Source organism: Equus quagga, chromosome 2, assembly GCF_021613505.1.
Source record: "Equus quagga isolate Etosha38 chromosome 2, UCLA_HA_Equagga_1.0, whole genome shotgun sequence".
Lineage (NCBI taxonomy): Eukaryota > Metazoa > Chordata > Mammalia > Perissodactyla > Equidae > Equus > Equus quagga.
In genome coordinates, this window is record NC_060268.1 from 161,056,169 (window position 1) to 161,074,804 (window position 18,636).

General features: G+C 41.4%; 1 protein-coding gene across 1 annotated transcript in view; it reads right to left on the reverse strand.

Annotated features, from left to right (window-relative positions):
- Positions 1 to 662: 662 nt before the first annotated feature.
- SORCS1 (sortilin related VPS10 domain containing receptor 1) overlaps positions 663 to 18,636 on the reverse strand; it is a 476,329-nt gene continuing 458,355 nt past the window's right edge. Inside the window, exons 24-27 of the mRNA XM_046654074.1 lie at positions 18,457 to 18,556; positions 5,917 to 6,022; positions 5,634 to 5,794; positions 663 to 831 (exon numbers count right to left, since the gene is read on the reverse strand). Of these exons, the coding sequence (XP_046510030.1) occupies positions 752 to 831; positions 5,634 to 5,794; positions 5,917 to 6,022; positions 18,457 to 18,556 (447 nt within the window). The 3' untranslated portion in view covers positions 663 to 751. The remainder of the gene's footprint in view (positions 832 to 5,633; positions 5,795 to 5,916; positions 6,023 to 18,456; positions 18,557 to 18,636) is intronic.

Genomic DNA, 18,636 nt, shown 5'->3' on the forward strand with positions numbered 1-18,636 from the left:
TCAAATTATAAGCACGAGCACACTAACGTATGTTAGCATTTAACATATGTTAAAGTGCGTTGTTCAAGGTCACACAGCTGGCATAGCCAGAGAACTCTACTCTCCTAATTCCAGGTTCAAAGGCATTTCTATGATTTCATGTGAGCCTTCACCTTTCCCCAAGTTTCAGTTCAGTACATGCAGGTTTGGTCCTTTGTAACTACAAGACTATGAACAAATTTGAATGGGTTTGTTGCATATTAATAATTTCTAATTTTGAACTAACAATAATGAGCATGTTAGTCATTCCAAAGTAACCAGTTTGGAGTGATTTTTAAAGAGAATAAAGTAATTTAATAGTGTAAGAGACATTAAATAGTAAACTGAAATGCAGGTAGAATTCAAGTAGTAGAATATATTCTACTTTGTTACCAAAAAAAACCCCCAAAAAACAAACCCTTCAAGCCTGTGGTGCTTACTATAATTAGCCTTAATGAAATCCTATAGATGCATTACTTCTATATCAAGACTGAATACCAAGATTTGAGATAAAATAAACACCTTGAGCCCAAGACTTTAGAGACATTATCTGTTTAATAAATATGATTGTAAAAGCAATAAACAAGAGCAATTATACATTACACTACATAGTATTTAACAAAAAATACATCAGAAAAGTTGTTTTAAAATTAGACATAGTTCCGATACTATAAGAAAACTTTTTCTTTTTTTAATTGGCTTCCTATAAAAATAAGTTGGCAAATGAGGGATTTCAATGCTCAGTTGGAATCCTGGAAAACACAGAACAGCTGCCAAGCACCCCACTGCTCTCAAAGTTGCTGTTTGGAACTTCTGAAAAAAAGCAAAGCAAACCTCTGCATTTTGGACAGTGAATCCAATTAGGAGTAAGGCAAAGGAGAAAATGTTGGTTGGGTAGTTCAGGGTACAGCACGCACAGTTTGCCTGCTGAGATTTTGGAAAAGGCGGCAATGTCAGATTGTTAGTTTGCCCTGAATCTTACCTTCCACATCCATCTCTCCCCACCCACTCTCTGCCTCATGCCCACCCAACTCCTATTGTGTTTGCACCTGCTGCTAGGGAGTAGGTAGGCACTTGGATACCTCCCATTTGCAGGCTCTCATTACTACCTTCTCTTTGGGATTGAGCTCGAATGGCCTAGTTCAGTGGTTCTCAAACTTTAGTGGACATCATAATCACTTTAAGAGCTTGTGAAAACAGATTGCTGGGCTCCACGCCTGGAGTTTCTGATTAAGTAGGTCTGGGGAGAGGGGTACACCAAATTTGCATTTCTAACAAGTCCGAGGTGATGCTGATACTCCTGAGAAGCATGGAGCTAGATTGTGAGAACAATGAGGGCCCCTCTGAGCAGCACCTGGCCTCAGGAATCTCCTACAGGTGGGAGGGAGCTTTGAGGAGAGGCACATGAGGACCCTGGAGATGCAGAATCTAGAGCTGGCCATCGTTGATCACTTTCCAAAATGCCAGGCGTCTCATGTCCACCTCTGTTTTTAATTAGGACTTACAAGCCCATTCTTCCCTATGTCTTCTCATGTATTCATTCATTTATTTTTAAACAAATCATTTTCTTGATACCTCCTCTAGGCAAGGCACTGTGCTAGATTGTTATTCCATTTTTTCATAATTTTCCAATTAAAATCAACCGAACTGCAACTCTGAGGACTCCCTGTGCTGCTTTGAGTGAGCCTCTTTTGGTTTCCAAACACTTTGTCTTCCAGATTCAATTTGGGAGGCTCCAACTGAAGAGGATCAATGAGGATGTTTCCTATGGGATAGGAAGCCTGGCAGGTTGGGGATCAATTGAGTTCTACAAACAGATGGCTGCCTCAGGCATAATCCATTGCCCAGATTCCTACCGGGCATCCTCAACCACCAAACCTTCTGCTTGATTAACTTCTGACTGCCGCTTGGCTTCTCCTCCCTTGCTGAGCTACAAAGGGGCACGGATCTGCAGAATCTTCAGGACACCCCCACGACCACAGAGCCCTGTTATACTCTGTTGGTGGCTTGGGGACATGGCCAAGAAGGAGGCTGCACTCTCTGAGCGGTTTTTCAAAACCACTTTTTCCTAGATTTTAGACGGGCTTTGCCCAATTCCTAAGACTCCAAGGGCTTCTGCTCCACATACTTTTGCTCCTTCCCTTCTCTGGGCCTTCTTTCATGACTGCCCTGGAAAAACAGGGATTTCTTCATGCTTTGAGCCCCTCTGTTTTAGTTAGTCAGCTAACTCCCCCGGCTTTATGCTTATTGATTTGTCTTTTGCTGATACTGTGATACTCAGAGATCAGAGGGCACACCTGTGAAATGTCGGGGACCATCCTACATCATCGAAATCTCATCCTGGTGAAGATAAGACCTCTGTGTATTCTCAGACTTTTTGAGACTCCTAAACATTAAATCCATTAGCCTGCTTCTTCTTCTGGTTGAAATCAGTTTTATTTTACAAATACTTTTACTCTACTGTGAGAGAGGAAATACTCAGTAAGAGTAACCATCACAGGAGGAAACTGCCCTGCCACAGGGTAACACATTCAAAACAATTCTCACAAGAACCTTTTGGAATCTGACCGCATGAGATTTTTGTTAAGGTATGAGAATACCATTATCTATCTGGATGCTTTCTTTTGTAATGTACAGGGCCAGGTTTGAATTGCTTTGCATGTCTCAACTCTTTCACACACGTTACGTGTTTCTAGGTGGGAAAAGTGATGATATTTGGAAGAAGCAGGTTCTACAGGAGGAGACAAAGGATACAGGAAGTGGAACCCTGCAGGCCAGGATGCAGTTTGGTCAGTGTGTATGTAAGCTGGCATGCTTGGGAGTGTATAAAACTGACAAAACTGACGGAGCGATCAGATACCTGTGGGTGGTGGAGGCAGGGTTGGCAGGGGCTGGGTCAGTATTTAGGGGACAACAGGATTAATGCCCAGAATCTAGCAACATGTTTGGGGACAAAAAGTAGGAGCAGTTGAAGGATAACTTGGGGATTGGAAGGAAGAGATACAAAGACATCAACAGATCATGAATACACATGGGTAGCAAACAATGGGAAAGTAGAACAATGGGTACCTGGGATTCTGTTTTCTACCTACTTTGGGGCAGGAGTGGGGAAAGCTGCCAGAGAAAGCAGCCCTGATGGGAAGGGGTGAACAGGAAACAAAGGTCCTCTTCCAACACGCTTGCCCCTTGCCTGCCTTTCTTCCCTACTCTGCCTGCATATGTGAAACTTCAAGTCGCTTCTTAGTCCCTGTGGCCGCACACAGTGGAGAAAGCAGCCTTGTGGCCACTGCTGGCCCGCAGGGCCACGAAAGATAACTGAGAAGGGCAAATGGCAATAAGAAAAGCGGAACAGAGAAACAGCTCAGGGTTTCAGACTCCTGTGCATGTCTTTGTGTCTTATGAAAGGGGCCGGGGTGGCTAATCCACCCGCCAGCCTGGAGTGCTAAAATAGCTGTTAAATCTAGAGCCAAGAATATTTCCAAAAATACATGCAGATTTCCTTGGCTTTTATATGTTATGAATTTTCTACAAACACGACCGATCAGAAAAAAGAGAGAGAAGAAGAAAGGGGGAGGGGAGTGTTTTTCCAGTAAAATACAGCACCTGTACACTGCCCTCCAAGCCTGTTCTCAAGGTATTGTCCACATGCACAGGCTTAAAGCTAAAAACCCTTGTTGTCTGTGTCTGAAGAATTAAAAAGTCCCGATGCAGTGAGTGTTTGTTTGTTTGTTTGGACTTGGACTGTTTTTATTTTATTTTTTGTTTGTTTTTGTTTTTACTGGCGTCCTCCATTCAAACATTTACATAGGTAGGGATTTCTTTTGTGCTTTGATTCTCAGCAACTATGGAAATACTTCCTGGCGAAATAGGAAACAGAACAACAAAGGAAAGAAAAAAAACACAAAGTTAGTGGTCATGAAGGATGATGCACTTGACAAGAGCGAAATTCTTTCCTGATCAGCAGGTCGCCTGTAGCCTTTGGGGGTTTTCCTTAAATTGCAAATTGTGCCCCAGCAGATCCCCGCTTTGGCGTTGAAGGTGGAGTGGCGTGTCTTGCTCTTTGCAATCGGAGAGATGAGTCACCAGGTTGAGTAGAAGGGGAGGGAGGGGAGGGTAAAGCTACTCTCCTAAGAGAAAACGTGTAACACTTACTCATTTAATGACACTGGAAATGGAAAGGTGTCAGAGACTTTGCAATGTGCTGAGAGACGTTCCTGGAGAAGGACGGCTTGCTACTTTAATAACGTAAACAGCGGCTGTGCTTCGTACCCCGTGGAAATGGGATTGAAAACCAAATGACCCACAAAAATGCACTTAGAAGCTTTAGAAGTGAATAGACAGGGTGAACGCTTTCTGGACTTGAAGACAGAAAAGCCTTTTTCTTTTTAACCCAAAGCAATTACGCATTTATCACCCTGTCTCCCCAAATAAAGGAAAGCACACTGTGAAAATTGGACACCAGATGTGGCTGTAGTTGTTATTATTACCTCCCATACGAGCCAGTTATTGCATTTAAATTTCCCCTTAATGCAGCCACAGAACTTTCCCATATCCATTTAAAGAGAGGGTTATGTTTCCATTTAGGTACTCATTTTTTCCCCAAGTAACAGATTAAAAATCTTATAAGGCCTTCTAGGTGGTCTGGCAACATCCCATTAGAGTGAAGCCTGAATGGTTATATCATAATTTATGCATTATAGTCAGCAATGCAGGAACCTGGGAACATTTACAGCTTCAACTCCTGATGCCAAAAGACAGGATCACAATAGTGTCTCCTCGGGTTTGTCTAACTTCCTGGAAAATTTCCTCTGCAATAAATAGTAGGACTTGACAATTTCACTTGAGACTCCCTACACCTAGCTGTTGGATTCCCATGCTTACTTCACAGGCAGAGAGCTCTATTGAAATGTGAAGTCCATGTTAAGACTTCTGGTAGGGGGCAGCCGAAAAGAGGAAGAGATCTGCCATTCTGCTCTGTAACAGTCTAACCCTCCAGTGGTCTCTCTCAGGATGTCCCATTCCTGGGATGTCCTGCAAGCTTTATGCTTCTTGTCCTTAAAATTCTCAGGTTCCATATTTCCCGGGGGATAGTTTTTAGATTACTGCTAGATTTAAAAAAATCCCAGGGTGATGAGTCTGTCCCTTCTCTACTAGTCTCATGATGTCTCTCCTCTCTGAGTATTCTGGAGTGATCTGCCATCCTTGGAGCTGTCTCAAGGTCAGGCTGCCATGTCTTGTTCTGGTCATTACAAAACCTGTTCCTCAAACCCTGCCCGGCCCTCCAGACCACAGATCCAGCCTCTGAGGCCCCTCCTTTTTGTATATTGTTAGAGTAAATGCTTTGCTCTTTGCCCATGAAGATTTTGAAGGCCAATGTTTTAGCAAAATTTTTTGCAAAAAGAAGAATGAACTCATGAGAAAAAAACTAGACAGGAGCAAGAAGGCTTTTTTTCCTTATTCCAATGGAAGGAAGCAGGGAAAGAGGCATCTTAGCTGTTTCTCTCAGGGATGTTAGAGCAGAAGAAAGTGGTTACATCAAGCCAGAAAAGGGTTAGAGAGAGAATCAGCCATTGACTACTTGGCTGGACAGCTGATGGCTACTGGGAATCATTTACCTATGAGCTGGGATTCCACCTTCTCATCTATCAGCTGGCCAGGCCTCCTTAGTTCAGTCTGAGGGATATGGGACCTGCTTTCAGTGTGACTGACTCGACTGACCATCTCTCGTTCTTTCTCATTCTGCATCTGGGCATAAACATTAATCCCCGGGATCTTCCTAAAACATTAACAGAAACCATCACTGCTATGACCGGGAGACGTATGTCACTGCAACACGTGCTTCTGAACCTGTCAGGGAGAAGGAAGAGGGAGGGGAGAAATGGATGGAGGGACACGTACCTTTTAAACTTGTAGATGACGAACACCGCCAGCCCCACAAACACCACTGATAGCAGCATCAGCATGGCAGATCCACTGTGGGTTGGAGTGAGGTCCACGAGTGGAGCTAGGGGACAAAAAAAGTATGGTCATGAGCAGAGATACGGGCAGGTGTGACTCTGTAAGAGGCTTACACTGTTCACAAGAGGCATGGTGAGTCCCAGAAAACCACATGGGATGCACATATATCCATATGTGCATGCATCTGAGCCTGTGTCAGCTCCCAGAATGCTCCAGCTGGCCTGTTGAAAAAGTGCAGGGAAGCAATTCAAAGCACAGACCCCGGAGCCAGAAAGCTTGGATTCCAGGCCAGCTCTACTATGTGCTGGCTGTGTGATCCTGGGCAAGTTATTTCACGTTAATGTGCCTCACGTGGTGAGATGAACAATACACATCTCATTGGGTTTTTGTGGGGATCAAATGACTTCGTGTATGTAGAGCACTAATAACAGTGACAGGCACATATTAAGCCTTCCATAAGTATTAGCTTTTATTGCTACAGTTGCTGATATTATTATTTTTAACCAATATTTACAATAACATAATTATTAAATTTTCATATACTCTGAATGCAAACTTTTCTCTCTATGCAATGCAAATAACCAGAAACACCCCCTAAAGGAATATTTTTATGAATTATCTACTCTCTCTCACTCCTATCCCAGCAATTGTCAGGTGAGAGAAAGAACGGGAGAGTCATGGAGCATGCTTATAATTTTTGCACACAGGATACTGATGGCTAAGTGAATATTTTACAAAGGCAGCCACTCTGAGGCTGGAGCAGGGGTGAGCAATCCAGTGTTGTCTCTTCAACTTCCCAGAGCCCTGACAGCTCATGCCAGGAAGCCCCAGCCTCTCAGAGGCAGTGAGTGCTCCTCTCAGACTAAATAGATGCCTTTGCAGCTATCAAAGATTCCCCCTCCCTGAGCCTGCCCTTAGAGTGCAGCTCTGAGGAACAAATGTCTCCACTCCAAACCATCCTCCATTTCACGGTCAAACCTGTTGTACTTTAATGACTTTGTTTGCAATTAATTTTCACTCTCTTGAAAACTGACCTTTTGCAAATATAGCATAGCTCAAGCATAAAACACAAGCCACATGTACCCCTTAGAAGCCTGAATGCTGACCTTTACCATCTGTCAATTTAAGCAAAGCCTCATACCCAGAAATGCAGGTGACCTTTAAGCATCATTTTCTGTGGCTCTTCTGTGTTGAGAACCAAGAGGGCAACATTCTGGTCACCCAGGTACAAAGGTTCAGGAGTAGGGGGCTGTAATACTGATGGTCTCAGACAAGACTTGAGGCTGCTTCTGCTTTGGTTATTGCAGGATCACATCCCAGCCACTCAGTAACCCCTGCTGGAAAGCATATTCCATATACCAAATAGTTTTGGTGAAAAACAAAAGTCAAGCCCTGGTTCTCAGAAAACAGGCTTAGTTGTTTTAGTCAAATCAGCTTTCAGGAAGCATGAAAACTAAGCAATCCCTCTGATTCTCTCTCTGTAAATTAAGCGGTGCTTAAGCTGTGAAGGGCGAGTGTGTGAGTGTGTGTGTGAGAAGACAGGTGTAGTTCCACTGCAGTGGAGCATCCAAGGCAAAGGTGCTCTCAGCCCAAAATTAGAAAAGAAAGGTCTCCTTCATTTACACAGGCAAACAGCGTTCCATCAGCAAAGGGGTCCAGAAATACTTTGGAACTCATGCCACAACTGTTAGGATGTCATCAAGGGGAGAAGACCTTCCATTTGTCATAGATATTATCGCAACTGACTTTCACAAATGGAAGGCAGGGGCTACGATCTCCATTGAAGAGATAAAAACAGTGAAATTCTCATTAGTGTCATTCCAAGGATTCAGAACTAGTAAATGCAAGAACTAATACTTGAACCCGGGTCATCTCACACACACATACATACACATTTTCTATATATTCAACCTGGGCCAATTTCAGTGGGAGATATCAGAAATTTAAAAAGATGTTTCTGAGGATGCGGATTAGGGCTAAAACTATAGCATAAGAAGCAAATTAACAAGCGACACAAGTTAAAAGATTACTAAGTTTTAAAAGGACCAGTTGGAATCATAGCTCACATACTCAAACTTGGATGACACGTATTTGTATACATATACGCATATGGGTGGTATGTGTGCACAGAGAAACGAAGCCTCATGTACCCGCCATCCAGCTTCAACAACAATAACTCACAGACAATATTACTTTATTCCCACCTCCATCCAGTCCCCACAACCCTCAAGTACTGGCTTATTTTGAAGCAAATCTCAGCTGTCATATAAATTCATCTGTAACTCTAAAAGATGAGGTCTCTCTCTTTCTCTCGATATTATCACAATACCATTATTACACTTAAGGAAATGATAACAGGAAGATATTTTAAAGGTAATTTTCTAATGCAAGCCCTTAATTTGACAGAGAACAAATGGAGGCCCAGAGAGGAGCCATAGACTATTAGGAGGGTTAAAGGTAGGTAGGCTATATTAGCTAAACTTTTAATTCCTACCTGACTGCTCTTTGAGAATAAGCAGAGTTATCAGTGTTATGGAGCAACCAAAAAGGATGCTTGAAAGGGTTAGTATTTGAAACAAATGGAAAACTAAAGAGAGGAGATTGCTTTGGCCAGGCTCTCACGAACACAGAAAGCAAACACACACACACAAATGGACTCTATTCCTCTCTCTTCCCCTCCTCCTCTTCTCTCTCCCCGTCACAAGCTTAAATCTTCCAATTCTAAATCATTCCCACTCAAATCCTCATTCGTAAACAAGCAGCATTAACATAGTTAAGTAATTAGCATGTTATTTTGGGAAAATGAGCTTCTGTATCCCGAGCTCTAAAACGTGTGCTCTCTGCTCTCCCTCCCCAGCTCTGCATCACTTAGTCGCTTCTCAGAGGCAGGCAGGCAGCAGCGGTGAGAGATTGAGTACCACTGCCCTCTGTGTTCCGTGGGTGGCTTCTGCTTGCTGATCTGTGCCTGAATATAAACGGGCCTATTATCGTTCCACACAACAGCAGTTGCATATCTTAGTGTGCCCAATACTTAGGTGTGTTTGTGTGTGTTTTGCTGAGGAATGGAAACTTGTGATAAATGGGCTTTAGCTTGTTGTGTGGAATTAGCATAAATTAATCCCTCTCCAGTTGCAGCCTAAACAAGGTAGAAGTGTAGGGGAAAGTGCTGAGGAGCTTCTTTGCCATTATCCATGCACAGAGTAAAGCACAGACACCACAGTACTGCAAGCGACTCAACATTTCTGAGTCTGGTGCCATACACACCATTTCTAAAATCCTGCAAGCAACTCAGAACTGCATTGAATTATGATATTCTATTCAATAAGGACCTGGGTTGACTATAATAATACAGCAATAATAACAGTCTTCTTGTGAAAAGTGATTGATATACAGTGAGTGCTACATAAATGGTCACAGGTTGCATGTATGAGAGCAAACTCAAAACTCCACGTTTGCAGTAAAGTAATTGATATGGTCCCTTTTTGGACTGAGATTCTGACTTGGCCACTTACAGGCTAAATAACTTACACTGAACCTCAATTTCCTCACCTGCATAATGGAGATAAAACACATGCTTGTTTTAGAAAGTTGTGTGAATAAGACAAGATGGAATGTATAAAGCATTGGTATGGTGTTTGGCACATGTATGTGCTCGATATTTTTATCACTGTCATATCATTGTTATCACATTTCTGAAAGCATATTCTATAGAAAACAAGCCCTGAAAGATGATGGAAGAGTTCCACGCTCAAATAATTTTGGGAAATGGTATATATGGTGTTTTCCCATCTTGGAGATCCCTGATGTCCTCAGTATATTAAAAGCTCACAGCAGTCCTGCAGGAAAGAAAGTCATTTAACTGTACCACGGTGTTTCACACACTCATTAGACCACAGACCCTTGCAGACCACAGTTCCACACAACACGCTTTAGGAAATGCCTCACCCTGAGCACCTCCTTCCACTGGCTTCCCCCTTTGTTTGGTTTATTTCCAAGTTTTAACACCAACAATATGGTGCAATATTATGCATACAAGTTTGAGAGCATGGCATGGTAGGCCCCACCTACTGTCATTCATAAAACCTCTAGTCCTTATCTTTAGAGTGTGCTTGACCTTTCTATTCCCTGGGTCACAAAACACAACAAACAAAACATACCCCTTGATTGCTAATAGTAAGTAGCTCAATCTGGTTATAGCTCTAGGACAATTTTCTAAACTACCTAAAAGCATTTCAAGTCTCCCCTAAGAGAATGGTCAGCCTCACATAAATTAATTGCATTGCTGAATCAACCCCTCACTGTGTGCAACCTTTGTGGAATTTGAAACTTCTCCCACCAAGAGGTGATATCTGATTCCTCACCTCCTGAATCTGAGCTAGCACGATAATGTGATTTGACAGTGGAATGAAATAGAAGTGATGGTGTGCCAATTGTGAGCCTTGTGCGCTTTTGCTCTCTCTCTTGGAATCCTATCATTGCCATGTGTGAGCAAGCCCAAGGTAGTCTATTGAAGGATAAAAGATCACCTGGAGGAGAGCTGAATTATCCCAGCCAAGGCTGTTCTAGGGCAGCCTACAGCCAGCAGAGCCCCAACATGCGGGATACCCCAATCAAGATCGGTAGAACTCTCTATCCAATAATTCATAGCTGATTGCAGACAAAAAACGAAGATAGACAAAACCAGAACCAACCAAATGATCCATAGACTCACATCATAAGGAATAATAAATGCTTCTTTTTTGTTAAGCCACTGAGTTTTTGAGTTGTTTGTTACACAGCAACACCTTACTAATACCTTCTCTTTTCAAAGAACTCTTCTCTTTCAACTGGTTAAATATCCAGTTAGCAATTCTTACCTTTGGGCTCTACATTGCCCACTTCTTGCTATGGACTTCTGCTAACACTGGCAGGGTGGCATGGTATAAGTAAGATGACTATAAATGTTCACTTCTAAACCCAGATACTTTAAGAATGAAAGGGAATGCTATTAAAGCTTACGCAGACACAACAGATATAACCCAGGACAGGAATAAGGAATTGGTGTCTAAAAGGTAGCTTGCTTTGGGTTCTGGTATCTTCTCTGTGTTTCAATTGTGTTCTCTTGCCTTCTTTTTTTCCTGTCAATTTCTCTGGACTATTTGCCTTGTCTTCCCCTTGGGGAACTATATCTCGTGCATCCTAACTCCCACTTTTTTCCAGCCTGATGTATGTGCGTACCTTGTTTCTGAACCATTCATCTGATCGCTCCCACTAACTATTCTCTGCACAGTTTCTAGGTATATCCTCAGGCCAGTTACCCAGTGGTCATTTCAGGCCCTTTTATGGGCCCAGGGAATCTTAGGAAAAAATGGTGAAGAAAGACTCTCTTAGCAGCTAAACCTCACTGCTGGCTCTTGGTATATTTATGAAAATATCACATTCATTTAATCACATTGGGGAGAGGGATATGTTTAGATATCTTGGCATCTGTTATTACTTATCATAACATCATAATAGCTTAATAACTGTCAAAAGCCACTGGGTCTATGTGTCTGTGAAACAGCCTAATTACTTGTAAAGGAAAAAAAAATATTTATTTTGGGGAAAAACTGAAAGAAGGAAAACTACTACTAGCATGATTTTACTCACAAAAGACTTGTAAAGGATAACTGTGTAGATAATAAGGCAACCAGAGACTAACGAGACAGATAAGTTTATGGGCTGTGGAAGAATTTCACTAGTACTAATTTCATCCCTAAATGGAAAATGTTATTGCAACAATTTATTTCAGTCTATAGTTCAGAGCTCCACAACTCCACGATTTGGCATCTGCATCTATAACGACGTAGCTTAAGTTATATTGTATTTTCTAAAGCTTCTTGACTAATGCTAATTCTGCCTTCAAGTGGAAAGAGTCTTTCTCAAAGTAAAACTGTGGGGCAGGATTCATGATGTATCCTGGCGTAGGCTGAAATTCTAAGTTCCTATCCCATCCCACATTTACTCATAACACACCCAGCGGTAGCAACTGAAGCCTGGAAATATTAATTCTCTAATATCTCTGTGATAATATCTTTTTATTACACCTGAAAAAGAAATTGAACCAGTCAGCAGCAACCAAGAAGGCCAAGATAACACAGGATAAGAGTTTTATTAAAAACCTGCACACACCCTTGACAAAGGACAGTTTTCCTGAATTTAACAGCTTAAGTAAGGCAACTGCTCCAGGAGGGGGTCGGAGCAGTGTTACTGTGTATTCAAAATTTTCTGTTATTCAACCGGGGATTTAAGGCTTTTCCTTTAAGAAATATTAACCTTTCACTTTTTTTAAAAATCATATGTATCTAAAACTCCAGGAAAGCAGTGACCCTACTGGAAAGCCAAGGTTAGAAGAGCCCTTGATTCTCCAACATGTGCAGAAACATAGCGAGATGCTGATGTATCATTGTCTGCTCATACTAGCACATTAATTGCATCTAGATAATATCATTTGTTTAGCTTTCATAAAACGCATGGCTATGCAATTGCATCTGCCACTAAGATTTTAGTTCACACTTTAATCATTTTTCAACTGCTTCATGGCCACAGCTCTTGGCTAGCCTTTCCCATTCATCTAGATTATGGATATAGTACATCCCAGATTCAGAGACATGCTTCATTTTTCTCCCTGCTCCCACTGTTGTCTACCCATTCTGCCAATTAGATTGGCTCCAAATATGCCGAGAAATTAGATTTTAATGTTTATTACTAATTTCCTCTTACACTTAATATCACAAGCTCTTCTTTTTTAATGCATGCCTCTGTTTTAGTGGATGCCCTGAGTTGTAAATCAGATTTACTGCTGGAGATAGACATGAACCTTTCCTTAGTACGCAGATGGATTTCTGTTCGTGGAATGCTCTGGAAGAGTGATAGTGAAGACTGGTGAAAGGCCTGGCTGCATAAGCATCATCTGGGGAACTTGTTAAAGATGCAATTTCCAGATATCGCTCACTGGGATTCTGATTCGGGGTGTGCGCAGCGAGGCTTGAAAAATCTCTACTTTTATGAAGCTTCCTAGGTGATTGTGATGTAGAGTCGGGTTCCAGAACAGCGGCTTGACAGCAGGGATCTCCTACACTGCCTTACACAGAATTTTTCCAACCACAGAACAGGGTTTCATTTATCCCAAATGTTTTGAGGGAACCAGTCTGCTCCTGTTCTTCCAGTGCATCTCTGTAGCAGTCCCACCACCCAAGTTTCAGTTTATTTGCCCAATAAACGAGTCTGTGAAACGCAAATGATCCCTGAGGTGCTGTTGCTTGTAATTTAGTGTGACTCAGTTTATTTAGGTTCTATGCTCTCAAATAAAGCGGCAGTGTTACGCCTTTCTTGCTCAGTCTTTAACTTCCATTCTCATGCCTTTCTTGCTCTGTCCTTAACTTCCATTCTCATGTAGGCTCGAATCCGTTCTACCACAGAAGAATCAGCAAGTTTTTAAGCTGCTTCCCCGCTACTGCCATCCCCACTTCCAAATTTAACGACCAAGTTTACTCATGACCATGGGTCCTCATAGGAGCAAAGATACAGAGTTTGACGTAACTTGAAAGATGTGTACCAGCAATTGGGGCTTTAATTTATCTGCAGATTCCTCTCACCTGACAATCTACTAAAAGGTGGTAAATTAAAGCCCATAGTTTAATGAATAGTCTGGTTCTGGTCTGTTCACCTGAGTTTCAGCACCCTATTTCCATCCTCCTTATATGTCTTATGACATCAAATCCAACATGCATCCCTAAACTTACCTTCTTTGGCAGACAAAAATGAGGCTATTACTCCTAGGTCTCCATCTCTATCTAATAAACACCCTCTCTTGCCACCTGGGTTGAAAATTTCTTGTAAAATGTGTAAATACTTTGTTAAAAAGAGAAAGGATTATTGACTGTTGTGCAAACCTATTACTTAAAAAATCCTTTCATCTGGTACTTCTTCTCTTTTCCGTGTTTATCATACTTTGTAATCTCAAACCTGCATTAGTGAAACTTTTCTCACTAGCATACAGGAGGATGAACGACAAAGTTTATAATACACTGGCATATTTGCTTTCCGTGAATTTTATCCTTCTCTCTTTCCTCTGCTCATAATTTTACCTTCGGTAAATATAGCAAATAGGAATACTTGAGGGTGTGTATCTAGATGTCCTAAACATGTCAAACTATGCATCACTTTATACAGAAACCATACCATGTCACCTTGCTATGCCTCTGCTCACACAGCTCTTGAACCTGTCATGCTTATTTTCTCTTTTTGACGAACTCCCATCCAACATTAAGGTTCATCTTTATTAAACTTTTTACATGGAATATTTTTCATTCTCTTCATTTAGAATTAGTAAAGCTTCATGCAACTCGTATTTGTGCCTCAGATCTAGCCAGTGTGGAGTGAGGGTGCCTATTTATCTCATATCCCCAGATGGACCATAGTTTTAAAGGAATAATGGCAAAGAGGGGCATGGAGTCATGCGAGAAATAAGATCATAAGTCTGAAATGGACCTTGCTCTTGAGTAAATTCCAGGCGACTAGGCGGCAATGAGAAAACTACTGGCATTTTAGGGATATTTTCTTAACGGCTCAGGTTTGTTCTTTCATAAGCCCCTACAGAAATCAAACGTTCTGCATCAGATTCAGAGGCTTCCTGTGAGTCTTGCTGGAAAAACTCTCTCTAGGATGACATCATAGCTCTTAAAATATAGAAGAATATAAATAAATAAAGACTAATATAAATAAATAACTGAATAAACAAATGAATAAATGAATAAATAAATAAGTAAACAATAGAAGGCCAGGATAAAAGCACGGGAGAGAGAGAGCACAAGGGAGATGTCACAAAGGATGTGGAGAAGGTCTGGTTTGTTTGATAAGGTAAAGACAGTGCAGTCGAAGGTGTGTGACCCTGAGCTCTGTCATTAAGTAGCCTGCTCTCTGATATTGGAAACACTCCTGCCAGTGACCAGAGCAGTAAAATAAGGGCCAATAAGTGATACTTGTTTCAGGGTCTTTCAGGAAAAGCTTTCTTGCCAGTTCCTCTCCTATTTTCACTAGGATCTCTTGTTTTGGGACACAGACAGAACTTTAGTTTTCCTTCAACATACCCATTCCCCACAATGTGTATATAAACGATTATAAAACATCTTAAACGGATACATTACATAAGAAAAACACAGAGTTGGGTTTTCCCTGGCTGCTTATTGGATAAATCAATGCAAGGCTCTACTCACTAATTGGTGAGAAGCATGTCGTGGAGACAGGTTCACAACTGAATGAACTGAATCCCAAAGTTAACTGGGGGAATGGGATTTTGAATATATCTCTACAGATTATAAATTAATTATATATCTAATTATTTATAAAAGCAATATTTATTGAGCATCTGACATGTGCAAATTCTCTGCTAGGCACAATGGTGGAGACAATATAAAGATATGATGAACTGTGTCCTCAAGACTCTACTCCGTGTGAGTTCAGATAAGGGATAGATGTCTCCAGGTAAAGGTCTCTAGAAAGATGTCATGCAAATGTTGGCATTTGAGCCTTAAAACACAAAGAGACTTAGAAGATGTAGAGAGGTGGAGAAGGGTGGAGAAATGCTCTGATCGAGAATACCATGAGCAAAGGAACACTTCAGTCAAAACACCACTATTTCCAGTCCCCAGCTAGATAGATTTCTATTCCCTTTTCCAACTCTCTGGCTCTTTTTGCAACATCATGAGCTCTGTCTGCTAAATATGGATGTCAGCTGCCATCAGGTCCTAAAGGTCAAAGAGAGACACTCAGGCCATGGCCCTCCCTCAGCCTTCTTAGTAACACCTTCTCATTCTCCCTCTAGTCTCATATATTTTCAAATCTCTCCTTGCAAAGAGAAATTTCCAAAACATAGCTGTCAAAAGTGGTTAGGTCCTCAAGAGGATTGCATAGAAATCAAGAAGCATAGGAATGACTAAGAACAAAACAAGGACTGCGTTCAAAGTGTAGCTCAGCTTAGATGTCAGAGTTAATGAATTCCCAAATAGGACCTGCAGGTACGGGGGAGGAAACAAACTAAATCCAGTCTCTAATGACATCCAGGTATCTGGAAATGCTTACCTTGTGTTTCCATAAAAGCAATAGGGAACTGAATTTGAAAAACAAAGTAAGGCTAGTAAATTCCTGAAAGGAGACAGTCCTTGTTCCTTGGAGACAAACCAAATTATGCATTGCCTCTCTCATTAGCAACATACTCTGGCTCAAACATTTTTAAAAGAAGGCTGCTGAACATCTGCTGAGCAATTAATGGAACGCAGGAGTGTGCTGTAATGGTCCCTGGGAAGGTATTAGCAATCCTGCTTAGGAGACATGAAATCTTGCAATTAGTGGTCCTTTTTTCTTTTAATTTTTATTTTCTCCCACCTGCAGGGGGATGAGAGAAAGGGAAAGGGAGTTGAGGTGTAAGTTCTGTCTCAAATTCTCTTCCTCACTGTTCTTTCTTTTCCCCAGGTTTCTTCCTCCTTTCTCTTCCTACCCATCCAAATAGAAATGTTTTAATTTCAACTTAACAAAAGAAATTGTGGCAAGTGTCTCAATCCACTGACCCCTACTCAACGTACCAGATTTTCTGTGTATGAAAGGAGAACTCCCTCCACTGTCTTGGTAGATATAGTCTACCAACCCGTTCAAATAGTTTAAAACAATAATCAGATAACTACAGCTAACTTAGGAACCATCTCTAATGAGAAACTGATCCCTCATATATTTTATTTCCTCATCTCAATCACTGAAGAGTGCTAGCCTTAACGTAAACCTTGTCTCTTGTATATAAAATCTGGCTGAGGGTGACTTTGCACATGTGGGTACCTCCAGTTCTAATGCTATTATGACAAACATGGCTGAATGCAATACAGCAAAAGGTTCAGTTATTATGTCAGCCCTTGACATTCTCTTCCTTTACTCTTCAAACTGCACCTGATTATCCTCACATAAGTCTACATCTATTCCAGAGGCTGAGCAGTCATAATAGGAAGCTCAATACTGCTAGTCAATCAGGTTTGGAATTACAGCACCAAACGGTCCTAATATCAAATCCAACGGGGAAGAACCCTGAACAGCCACAATGGTTGGACATCAAAGAATTTTCTCATTCTCTCCAAAATGGCCCAGTTTAAGACTGAGCTTTTGCCTCAAACTGTACTTTGTGTTGTTCTTGTTCTCTCACTCTTTGGTAACCTTTCATCATACATATCTATATTGCGGGGTCTCTCCTTCAAGTCTCAGTGTGCTTACTTGAGCTCCAAGTAACATACCTCCATTTTGCCAGCCCCTTTTCCCAGGAATCTGACTCTTGCTCCCCAAATTCCCAACTATGGAATGTACTATGAACATTAATTGGAGAAATTTTCCAGATCTTCCCGACTTTGCATTATTCTTTGTCAGCTGGAGCTTACACCAGTGGGATAAACCCTTCAGGGTTACCAGGAATGGAGTTTCTTTGCCACAGGGAACTAAGGATCCATGGACACCTTTGCTTTATCAGTTTCCCTGGGCAAGCCATTGGTCAAACCAGTTTCAGCTAATTACCCACTTTTTTGATCCTTATTTTTCAGCTTGATCCAGCTCTACCAGTTGTCATTACAGGAAGGCTCCCTTAAGTAACATTTGAAATAACGTTCTAATTTCAGCAAAATAATCTGAACCACCTTTGGAATGTGATATGACAATCAGTTAAACAAAAACCAGGTATAAAAAATAACCAATGGAAGAGAAGTTTGGGACAAAAAAAGGTATGAAATACAAGTGGCCTCCAGAATTGGAGAAATGGAAAAGTGGGGTTAGTTCTCTGCCTAGCTTGACCTAGGATGCTCCTCTTTCCAACAGAGGCCCTGGTACACAGTAAGGGAGTGTTTTCTAATAAATTAAGCTACTTTACAGCAAAATATGCTGCCTGAAGATAGTGTTCATTTAGAAACTGAGTATGCTGTAAAGCAAATTTTGCAGCACAAGGGATGGACTAGATGGGCACATCCCTTCAAACCCAGAGTTCAGTGGTTTATCAGGCTCAGTTGTTTTTAACCTCTAAACTCATGGTCCAGCTATTTCTGCTGTAGTACTTTATCCCAAAAGGAGGAACAAAATTCTTTGTAACATTAATGATTTGAAAATGAGGTTTTGCAGAAAGACTGGGAAAAGTTATTTGTAGGGTTAACTTTATTTTCAAGATTTCAGTTGAGATGAAGTATGCTGTCATTTGAGGAGTATGTATCTAGGTGATTCGCTGATGGTTTTTGCCAGGGACTAAGTAGGAAAGTCACCTTATTCTGTTTCCTTATGGGTTCCCATTAAGGTAAAAAAGGCAAGCAAGGGACCCCCCAAAGACTGATGCCCTATTTCCCTTTAGTAGTGACACCATCTAGTCTTGGCACGCTGAAACAATAGATTGGGATCCTTCTTTGCTAGAGTCACTAGTCAGAACCCAGAGACATGGAAACTGACCTGCTGTTAAGTGGGCTGCATGGACAAAGACTTGGACCCCAGGCTTCAGCTCAAAGTGCACCAAGTTTTGGTTGAGCTTGTGGATCAGTAGTTCTGATATCTGAAAGAAGAAGCGTCATAGTAAATGTCACCAAAATTGTTATACTGACTATAAGCAAACACACTCAGAAATATTTACTA